Source organism: Ursus americanus, chromosome 23 (assembly GCF_024610735.1).
Source record: "Ursus americanus isolate L20-20 chromosome 23, mUrsAme1.1.p, whole genome shotgun sequence".
In the NCBI taxonomy this organism is placed as follows: Eukaryota; Metazoa; Chordata; class Mammalia; order Carnivora; family Ursidae; genus Ursus; species Ursus americanus.
The window spans coordinates 34,308,650-34,320,751 of record NC_142149.1 but is presented as its reverse complement, the minus strand read 5'-3'; the positions used below and the strand labels follow the sequence as shown (position 1 = coordinate 34,320,751).

At 37.2% G+C, this 12,102-nt stretch overlaps 1 protein-coding gene across 2 annotated transcripts in view; it reads right to left on the bottom strand.

Annotated features, from left to right (window-relative positions):
- Positions 1 to 12,102, bottom strand: part of USP32 (ubiquitin specific peptidase 32) — a 198,892-nt gene that overhangs the window by 98,283 nt on the left and 88,507 nt on the right. For both annotated transcript variants that reach the window (XM_045773463.2, XM_045773464.2), the window contains exons 3-4: positions 4,386 to 4,491; positions 1,009 to 1,127 (exon numbers count right to left, since the gene is read on the bottom strand). In XM_045773463.2, the coding sequence (XP_045629419.2) occupies positions 1,009 to 1,127; positions 4,386 to 4,491 (225 nt within the window). The remainder of the gene's footprint in view (positions 1 to 1,008; positions 1,128 to 4,385; positions 4,492 to 12,102) is intronic.

Below are 12,102 nucleotides of genomic sequence, written 5' to 3'. Positions count from 1 at the left end.
AAGGATCAGAAAATTCTAAAAGGGTTTTTACTCTACCATCTCTAGGGACTTTTCCCATATTAGCAGACCTATGAAAAGGGAAAAAAAAGAATTTTCTCTGTTAAAGATACGCATTTTTTTTTAAAGATTTTATTTATTTATTTGACAGAGATAGAGACAGCCAGCGAGAGAGGGTTCACAAGCAGGGCGAGTGGGAGAGGAAGAAGCAGGCTCATAGCGGAGGAGCCTGATGTGGGGCTCGATCCCATAACGCCGGGATCACGCCCTGAGCCGAAGGCAGACGCTTAACGACTGTGCCACCCAGGCGCCCCAAGATATGCATTTTTAACTGTTTAAGTTTTCTACAATGAAAATATATTATTTATGAAAACAGAAAAAAAAATGACAGATTTTTCAGACCCAAATATTTTACTTTGCAAATCAGCTAAGTCAAATAAATCATAAGCCTTGACGGGTCCCAGAGTCACAGAATGGCTAAAGGCCATTTATACAAAGAAAAGCAATGACGAGGCGCCTGGGTGGGGCAGTCGTTAAGCGTCTGCCTTCGGCTCAGGGCGTGATCCCAGTACACTCCTCCACTGGGAGCCTGCTTCTTCCTCTCCTGCTCCCTCTGCTTGTGTTCCTTCTCTCGCAGGCTGTCTCTGTCAAATAAATAAATAAATAAATAAAATCTTAAAAAAAAAAAAAGAAAAGAAAAGAAAAAGAAAAGCAATGACATTACAATGCGAGCAATGCTCAGGTTCCTGCAGGATCACCAACGTGTGTTGGTGTAAAAACGTGTGTTTCATAATACCATTAAGTATAGACACTTGCCTTTAAAGTAGAATTGGGAACTTTCAGATTCACAAACACAGCAGTAATAAGTAGTCACGGACCTCTGAGCACAGCACATAAATAGTTGAAACATCAACCATCAAAAACAAAAATGTCAGGAATATGCTGCACATAAACATCTAAGAGTTAATACTTTGTAATAGGTATGGATGAAAGGTAAATCTTTAAATATACCTCTGAGAAACACTTCCTGAGTGTATCTGGGACTTTACCATCCACCACATGGAGCATTCTTTCCATTTCTTCCCGTACAACATAGCTCCCAGATTCACTTGCAAAAAGACTAAAAATGTCTAGGAGAAAGAAAGAATAAATTAAACTTACCATAGATTAAATATACCTTGGTAGAAGTAGGGAAGGAAGAGAGAGGTAAATATTACTGAGTGATTACTAGTGCCAAGCACTTTATAAATATATAATTTAATTTATTCCTAAAAAAAAAAAGAAAATGAAAACCAGCAATACAAATTAAAACAGCAATGTGATATCTTTTCAAACACATCAAACTTGCAAAAATGTTTAGGTATGACAATACAAACTGTTAGCAATAAATTGGGAGAAACAGGAACTATTATACACTATTAATAAGAGTATGAATCATTGCAACCACTTTGGACAGTAACTTGGCCAAATCTAGCAAAGGTGATATATGCTAGAAATTCAGATTCTAAGCAACTCAACTTACACCCTCGAGAGACTTTCATCCATGTGCATGAGATACAACAATGTTCACTGGAGTATTACAGTAATGCAAAACTTAGGGGAAAAAAGATAAATGTCTATCAATAAGAAAACAGGTAAACTGAGATGCACACACACAATGAAATACCACATAGCAGTTAGAATAAAGGAACTAAGAGTTTCACGATGGATAAATATAAAAAATATTCAGGGAAAAGCAAACTGCAAAATAATCTGTGTGTCATATACCATTTACTTAAAAAGTTTAAAATCTGCAAAACAGGTGAAGATATGTTTAAGGGTTTATAAAACATCATAAATGTATAAAGACCTACATGAGGAATGAAAAATCATATTCATGAGAGTGGCTACCTCTGTGTAGGGAAGAACAGGGATAGAACCATGGAGAGATACAGACAGGGAGCGCCACACCTTGGCTGTAGTATTTTATTTCCTAAAAAATAAGATCTGGAACAAATATGATATAATATTAAGAAATAATAAAGCTAGGTGGATGTACCTATTATATGTATGTTTGAAATACTGCCGTTATGGACTGAAGTGCGTGAATGGGACCTTAATTGGAAAGACAGAAGACAGAAAGATAGAAGAAGAGACATTCATCCCCCTGAAGACCCAGCGGGTTCCCCGGCCTGCCCTAGCATCCCATAGCAGATTCCTCAGAGGGAGTGCTCTGACCACCTGTTATGGGTTGAACTGTGTTCCCCACTAAAGATGGTAAAGTCCTAACCCTGGTACCCACAAATGTGACCTTATTTGGAACAGGGTCTTTGCAGATGTAATCGAATTAAGATGACCTCATCAGGGTGGGCTCTAATGCAATATGACTAATTACAAGAAGAGAAGACAAAACAGAGTCAGAAGGAAGCCATGTGAACAGACAGGCAGAAATTGGAGTGACGCGGCTACAAGCCAAGGAACATCAAGCACACCACCACCAGAAGTTAGGAAGGGGGCATTCTTCTCTATAGGTTTCAGAGGGAGTAGGGCCCTGCCAACATCTTCAATTTGGATTTCTAGTTCCCAGAACTGTAAGATAATAAGTTTCCGTTGTTTTAAGCCACTTACGAAAGTCTGCAGTACTTTGTTAGGGCAGCCCTAGAAAACGAATACAACAGTATAATAAAAATAAAGAGGGGTGCCTGGGTGGGTGGCTCAGTCAGTTAAGTGTCTGCCTTTAGCTCAGGGGATGATCCCAGAGTCCTGGGGGTCAAGCCTGGCACTGGGCTCCCTGCTCAAAGGGGAGTCTACTTCTCCTTCTCCCTCTCCCCCCTGCTTCTGCGCGTGCCCTCTCTTTTTCTCTCTCTCAAATAAATAAAATCTTTAAAAAAGAAAGAAAGAAAAAATTTAAATGTATGTTTATGTTTGTGACCCTCCCAAAATGTTATTTTTAATTACTGACTGCCTGGAGTCACAGTTTTTGTTTGCTGGTAGAGGGACACTAATTTGAAAAACCAGGATCACAGTTAAATTCCAACTGGGTTTAAGGATACGTTCAGTATCTTAACTGTGATAATATGGGTACATATATGTGTTGAAACATATCAAAATCTACACTTTATATATGTGCATTTTAAGTCAATTACACTTCAATAAAACTATAAAAAAGGAAAAAGATTAAAAAGAGCAGTCTAAATTCAGGGGTAAGAAAGAAGACTCTGAGAGATTTAGGGGAAGCAGTCAGAAGGCAGGTTAGAAAAGGAAGAAAGAAGAAAGACCCAACATCCAGTGGCCAATGATAAAAACCTGGGAATTTTTGGAGCAAATGTTATATATATCTCATGTAACAGAAATACTTGCCTTTACTTCCCCTGGGAATTTTTTTTTCTTTTTTAAAGATTTTACTTATTTATTTGAGAGAGAGAGTGAGCCAGAGAGGAGAGAGCACAAACCCGGGAAAGGGCAGAGGGAGAAACATGCTCCCTGCTTAGCAGGAAGCCAGATGCGGGACTCCCTCCCAGGACCCCGGGATCATGACCTGCACCGAAGGCAGAAGGTGAACCCACTGAGCCACCCAGGTGCCCCTCCCTTGGGACATTTTCAATAAAACTTTCATCCCGAAAAGAAACCCACCTTCATTAGCAGTTGTTCTCCATTTTTCCTCTCCCCTACCAGCCTCTGGCAATCACTAATCTACTGTGAGTATGGATTTAATCTACTGTGAGTATGGATTTGCTTAATCCAGACATTTCATATAAATGGAATTACATACTATGTGGCCTACTCTGACTGGTATTTATGACTTTAACATAATATTTTCAGGTTCACCCACGTTGCAGCATTTATTTGTACCTTACTCCTTTTTATTGTCGAGCAGTATTTTATTGTATGGACATATGTATTTTGTTTAGATTGAATGCATCAGCTGATGGACACTAGGGTTGTTTCTATCTTGTGACTATTAAGCACAGGGCTTCTATGAATACTCATGCGTATTTTTTAATGCATACATGTTTTCAATTTTCTTGGATATATACATAGCAGTAGAACTGTCAGGTCATATGATAACTCAATGTTTAATAGTTTGAAGTACTCCCTAACAGTTTTCCAAAAGTGAGAGTACTATTTTACACTCCCAGTAGCAATGTGCGAGGGTTGCAACTTTTCCATCCTCACCAATCCTAATCTGTCTTTTATTTCAGCCATTCTGGTAGATACACAGTGGTATCTCACTCTAATTTTAATGTATATTTCCGTAATACCTAATTATGCTGAGCATTTTTTCAAGTGCTCATTGGCCACTTGTTTATTCGGAGAAATATCAACTCAAATGCTTTGACATCAGAATTTTCAGGTAAATTATGCTGCACACAAATGTAGTATCATTTTGAGATAATAAAAGTACTTACATTTTGCTTTCTCTTCATCTCTGCCTCTTGTAAGAAGGACAAGCCCAACTATTAAGTTATTGAAGTGCAGTCCTTTGGATGTTCCACCAAAGGAACAGTAAATCACCTAGGAGAAAATGATAAAGCCAACGTTAGATGTTTCAGTTGTTGAGGAATCTGAGGCTGGTATCACCTTTAACAAATCTTGTCTCCATCTCCAAATAAGGCTTTGGTAAACTTTAGTGAAATTATGTTAAATTTCTCCCTCTTCTTCCTCTTATACATCTTGTTATTACACTCAGCCAAAAACGCACTGTACCTATTCTAAGGTACAGATATCACTACTCACACACTGAATTCTTTCTCTTTGGAGTCCTTATCAAGGCCAAAGAAGATAAAGGTCCTCCCCTTCAAAAGCTCCAATAATGTGATAAGAATTTTGTGTAATTACAGAATTTCCTTCAACCTCTGTAAAACTTAAACACATGTTGATTCGAAAGATGGACATTCTCTAAGTGAAAGTTCAGAAATGGAATGGCAATCATATTACAATATATAAATGTATCAAATTAACATGTTGTACACCTCAAATTTACATAATGTTATATGTCAAATATATTCAATTTTTTAAAAAGTAAAATATATAGAGACCACAAGAGACATTTTTTATACTCTTAGAAATGAGTATTATAGTAATCAAAAATAAAGAACAAAAGCTATGCATAAGAAAGGGAGGGACAGCGACAACAATCACATAAATTCATTCATTCGACAATTCTTTATTTAGTGCCTCGGGTGATATTGTGATATAATAAGAAATACATATTTGGTCTTTCAGGTTCCTGACACAAAAGCTTCTAAAAATCCTTCCAGAGTGATGTAGGTAAAAGGAGCATCTTTTGTTATTCATCCAATAAGCCCCTTTCATTCATATGCTAGTGAGGCATTCAGAACATAAGCTTGCCGGTCACAAGAAAAGTTGTGATTAGAGGGTTGGAATATTCAGCATCACTCCCCAATCTCCAGGAAGGGGAGAGGGTCCAGAAACTGTGTTAATCACCAATAGCCAATCAAGAGCCAATTATTTAACCAACCATGCCTACACAACTGAACTTCCATTAAAAACCCTTAAACACGGGGTCTGGAGAGATTCTAGGTTGGTGAATACATCAAGGTGCGAGAAGGGTGTTGCACCAGAGACCCCATGGAAGTTCTGCACACCATCTCCCTCCCTGCCCATCCACATCCCTCGCCATTAGCACCTCTTTCCATTTCGCTGTTACTGAGTTGTAGTCTTTAAAATAAACTGGTAATAGTACTTAAAATGTCTTCCTGAGTTCTGTGAGCCATTCTAACAAATTATCGAACCCACAGAGGGGGTCAGAGGAACCCTGGATTTACAGCCAATTGGTCAGAAGTACCAGAAGTCCAGGACCTGTGATTGGCATCTGAAGTAGGAAGCAGATCAGACCTGTGAGGTCTGCACTAATTCCAGGTACTTAGTATCAGAATTGAACTGAATTGTAGGACATCCAATTTGTGTCCAGAGAGTTGAAAAACTGACTGATAAAGGGGAAAAACCCACACAATTGGTGTCAGAAGTGCCATGTCATTTAAAACAAACTGACCTAGTATTTGCCATGCAGAATTTTTGTCAATAAAATGCATGATTAAAGAATAGTTCAAACCCAAAGGAATCTACAGATTCAATGCAACCCCTATTAAAATACCAACATCATTTTTCATAGAACTACAACAAACTATATTAAAATTTGTATGGAACCACAAAGACTTCCCCATCCCCAAATAGTCAAAGCAACCTTGAGAAAAAACAACAAAGCCGAACTCCCAGATTTCAAGATATACTACACAAAGCTACAGTAATCAAAACAGTATAATATTGGCATAAAAACAGACATACAGATCAATAGAACAGAACAAACAGGCCAGAAATAAACACATACTTATATGGTCAATTAATCTATGACAAAAGAGACAAGAATATACAATAAGAAAATGAAAGTCTCTTCAATAAATGGTGCTGGGAAAACTGGACAGGGCTGGGAAACTAGACCACCTTCTTACACAAACCACAAAAATAAAATCAAAATGGATTAAAGATTTATATGTGAGACATCAAACCATAAAACTCCTAGAAGAAAATATCGGCAGTAATTTCTTTGACATCAGCTGTTGTTAACATTTTTCTAGATATGTTTCCTCAAGCAAGGGAAAGAAAAGCAAAAATAAAATTATTGGGACTACACTAAAATAGAAAATCTTCTGCATAGCGATGGAAACTATCAACAAAATGAAAAGGCAATCTACTGAATGTGAAAAGATATTTGAAAAATAATATATCTGATAAGGGATTAACATCTAAAATATATAAAGAACATATACAATTCAACACCAAAAAAAAAAATTTATCTGATTTAAAAATGGACATGGGACACCTGGGTGGCTCAGTCGGTTAAGCACCCAATTCTTGATCTCAGCTCAGGTCTTTATCTCAGGGTTGTGAGTTCAAGCCCCACAGGCTGGGCTCGGCACTGGGTATGAAGCTACTTAAAAAAAAAAAAAATGGGCAAAGGATCTGAGTAGGGATTTTTTCCAAAACAGACATACAGACAGCCAACAGACACATAAAAAGATGATCAATATCAGTAATCATCAGGGAAGTGGAAATCAAAACCACAATGAGGTATCACCTTACAACCTGCCAGACTGGCTAGAATCAAAAACACAAGAAATAACAAGTGTTGGTGAGGACTGGAGAAAAAGGGAACCCTTGTACACTGTTGGTGGGATTATACATTGTGCAGCCCCTGTAGAAAAGTGTATGGAGGTTCCTCAAAATATCAAAAATAGAAATGCCATATGATCCAGTAATTCCACTACTGGCTATTTACCCAAAGAAAATGAAAACACTAATTTGAAAAGATATATGCACCCCTACGCTTACTGCAGCATTATTTATAATGGCCAAGATATGGAAGTAACCCAAGTGTCCACTGATAGATGAATGGATAAAGAAGATGTGGTGTGTGTACATGTGTGTACACACACACACACACACACACACACACACACTCACAGAGAAATATTACTCAGCCATACAAAAGGGATGAGATCTTGACATTTGTGACAACACGGATGGACCTAAAAGGTATTATGCTGAGTGAGATAAGTCAGACAGAGAAAGACAATGATTTCACTTATATGTGGAATCTAAAAAACAAAACAAATGAATAAACAAAAAGAGAAACAAACCCACAGATACAGAAAACAAACTGATGGCTGCCAGAGGGGCAGGGGTGGGAGGACAGGCAAAGCGGGTGAAGGGGAATGAGAGATACATGCTTCCAGTTACAGAATGAATAAGTCATGGGGATAAAAGGTGTAGCATTGGGAATATAGTCAATGGTATTGTAATACTATTGTATGGTGACTGATGGTAGCTACACTTGTGGTGAGCATAGCATTATGTTGTACACCTGAAACTAATTTCACACTGTATATCAGCTATAGTTCAATAAAAAAAGAATTAAAGAAATAAAACTTAGAGTCAATATGAAAAATGAAAATATATTATTAAGTGATGTTTATAAATATATTTAATAACACTCTTGATGCTAAAAACTTTACATCTCCGGTGCCATTGATAGAAAAGCCTAGCAAAAACTAGCCTAGGGAGATGATGGCTTCAGATCAGAACATAAAAAACATTTGTTAAAAATCTTAATAGATATACTTTATGGAATAACTATTTTTAGTTGGCCCCTGCATAAACTGAAGGAAGATAACAGAAAAAACCCTCTATGCCTGAGGCAGGTGTAGAAAACATCATAGCCCTAGACCTTTAGAGATCTTCTACCCCTGGGAGAGAGGTGGAACCACTGAGAAGGTCTCTGGGGATACACTGTCTGCCTAAAACTGAAACAGAAAAACGGAAAACAGACTGTCCCCTGCCCTAGCATCCACACCCATCCCCACCATTGTGTTAGCAAACACTGAGGAATAAATAGTATCAGTCTACTGCCGGGGAGGGAAGAGTAGGGAGAGAGACCCTCTCCTCTCTAATGTACTGTAACAACTAAGAAAATGAGATCCAAAGTTGAAGGTAGAGAAGACATTAGAAAAATCCTCTGGTGGGGCGCTTGGGTGGCTCAGTCAGTTAAGTGTCCAACTCCTGATTTCAGCTGGGGTCATGATCTCAGGGTCCTCGGATGGGTCATAATGTCAGGGTCCTGGAATCGAGCCCTGGGTCAGGCTCAGCTCTCAGCAGGGAGTCTGCTTGGGATTCTCTCTCTCCCTCTGCTTGTGCACATGCGCTCTCTCAAAAAAATAAAAAATAAAAAAAGGGGAAGAAAGGAAAATCCTCAGGCAAATAAGATTCCACCCTAAAAAAGGTAACCCTAGGCTGGAATTTGAAGTCTATAGTGCACTGTGCGTAAGCATAACAATACGAAATACAGCTCAGCTACAGACAAGACTGACTCAACTACTCATGCTAAAGGTCTAGCCAGGCATAAATACTACTTCCCTCAGTCTCTACTGTCCAGGATAAAACATCCATCTCTCAACCACAAATTATTAGTTACACAAGGAAGGAAAGGAAAAAAACCACCCTGACAAAGGAAAAACAGGGGAACAGAGAATTCAATAAAGCTGGAATGGCTCAACAGTAAACTCAAAAGAGTCAAGTAAGAGACTGTACAAAATCAAAGAGAGGGGGAAAAATGTGCGGGTAGGAAGAAACGAGACAGAAAATCCAAGAGCTGTAGGACAATCAAGTGATTTAACACACATACAGTTGAAATCTTAGAAGCAAAAGAGAATGGAGCAGAAGAAATATCTTAAGAGATAAATGCTGAGAATTCTCCAAAACTAATAAAAACATAAAACCACAGACAGAAGTTGTTCAGAGAACAGGCAGGATAAATTACACCTCTAACCCCCCAAAACCAGTTAGACAAATCATATTCAAGCTACTCAAAACCAAAGATAAAAAGAAAATCTTTAAGGCAACCAGAGGAAAAAAGACATACTACATTGAGAGAAACATTTCTTATCAAAAACTACGTAAGCCAAAAGATGGTGAAGTGGCATGGTTACAACACTAAGAAGAAAAAACTGAGAATCCTATACTCAGAGGAAATATCTTTCAAAAAGAAAGGTCAAATAGACTTTTTCAGGAAAATGAAAACAGAGAAGTCATTACCAGCAAATCTGCACCACATAAAAGGGGGAGAAAAGTACTTTAGGCTGAAGGAAATACAATACCAAACCAGGTACATGTACCTATACAAAAACAAAAGAAAAGGAAATGGCATAAACGAAGGTACATATAAAATGTACTTTTTTCTTATTTTTAATTGCTTTAAAAGATAACTGGCCGTCTAAAGGAATAAGAGTAAAAATGTAATGTGTTTACACCATGCGTAAAATTAAAACACATGACAGTAGCACAGAAGACGGGAGAAAGGAACTGGACACATACTGTTGCGTACTACACATACAATGGTATATCATGTATCTCCATTTTTATATTGCTAGTCAGCAAGGAACTACTTACTAAATCACAGCATTACAGTGTTTAACCCAACGCTAACTCCATTAATAAATTATTATTTTTATAATAATAAAAACAATAGCCAAATTTAAATCCCTATTATGTGCCACACAACTGTTGTGTAAGTGCTTTAAGTATTAAGCCTCAAGATGATTCTATAGGGAAGGTATTACTGGTGTCCCCGTTTTGTGGTTGAGGAAAACTAGAGCCCAAGGAAATTAAGTAACTTGTCCAAAGTCATATATTAATGAAATGGCAGAGTTAAGATTCAAACCCTAGGCGAGACAGGATCCTGAAACTGAACTCTTAACAACTTCACAGTTCTATATAATACGGTTATATACATTCTTTAGTATTACATGAAATGAAAGCCATCACCAGCAAGATGATACCATTTTGGTGAAATCCATTAAAAACTAAACTATAAAATTCCAAATGATCACAAACTCAATGTATAAGCACTATGGTGCTTTGGCATCCCCTTTCCCCCTGCTTTAACTTAATGATGTATCTCCATTTCTAAATGCTCTCCATTTCTGACCACTTACCTGACTTTAACACAGAGAGAATAAAGTAGTGAGGGTAAAGTTAATCAAGGAATTCTGGGTAAGATATGATCTTTAGTTTTGCATGCAAGTATTTCTAAAATGTAGAAAATTTGTTCTGAATACGTTTGGTTGGAATGCTGGAACATATTGGTAACCTCACTCCCAAAATATAAGAACAGTAATAACCTTCCAAAGCTACCAAGTTCAAAAGTTCATCTAACAGATGAGGAAAAGAGGCCCAGGAAAATCAACCTATTTTCTGAATTCTAAGGCATGTGTATTTTCCATGTTTTATTAATGTTCCAGAAATCATCATGCATCTAACACATCTAATGTGGAGTATCTTTTTTTATCCCCAAAAAGTTATTTTTAAAGCAATGGTTACGTTACAACTCATAATGCCTCAACATTTATGAAATACTAAGTGCCATGCTCATTACTACTCAGCTTTGTTTTTAGGATTGGTGAGAGTGTATGTGCACAGGATAGAAAGGATATGACTATTTGTGACCAGAGGGTTAAGGATAGAATGACATATACATATCACTTCTGGGCTAACTACGTTATTGCAGGCAAGAGACCCTCCCTGGAATGACCACCTCTACCTTGGTGATTTATAGACGCTCTTTCTGATATGCAATAAAAACGCCATAAGAACTGACACTCCCTGGAAAGTGGAACCAACACACAAAGGAGTTGTCACAAAGAATCACCTAACTCCATCAACAGAATTTTTATGAGTGAAAAATAACTTTGTGTTATCGCAAGCTACTATTTTGGGAGAAACATCTGTTACAAAAGTGTAACATCATCTATACTGACTCACACAGCATTAATTAAAAAAAAAAGTACAAAAGTTAAAAAAGTAAAAAAAAGTAAAAAACAAAACACCACACACATACTTTCCCAAAGACCCTGATACCCTGATTATACCAACCTATATGCCTAAAAATTGTCTTTACATAATTAATGACAAAAACATAACATGAATACACAAAATGAATCATACTGTACGTTGGTGAGGCTCAAAGAGTAATTCAAGCACATAATAAGACCCACAGTACGTAATCTATGAAAACATGAAGTATTCATTTACATAAAACATACTTGATATCCGTAAAATTTCAAATATTGCTATTCAAATGCAAACTCTGACTCTCTATATATGTGTTGAAAAGTTTTTTCCTTTTGAAGATAAAAAGTATTTCTGTTTACCTTACTGCCTTTGCACAAAGAGTCTATTCCAACTAAACGTTTCTTTACTTCAAATGCATTTCATAATACTAACCAAATTTTCCTTTTCTGTAAATTCTATACAGAAATATCATAAGACAGAGTCAGACACAGCTTCAGAAAATAACAAAGAACCCCTTGAAATTCCAAATAACAAACAGGTATATAATGTAAATTCCACAAAAAAAAGAACAAATACTAAGGAAAAACTACCAGATATCGGGAAGATGAACAGTACTCAAAGCTCGTATGGAGCTGACCAGTCAGAAGAGAGACCTCCATTAATATCCAGTGCATTTAGAAGAGGCTCCAGAAGAATCAATCCTCACTATTCGAGCTAAACAAGACTTAGAATAAAGGCTACTTAAGATCCAACATAACA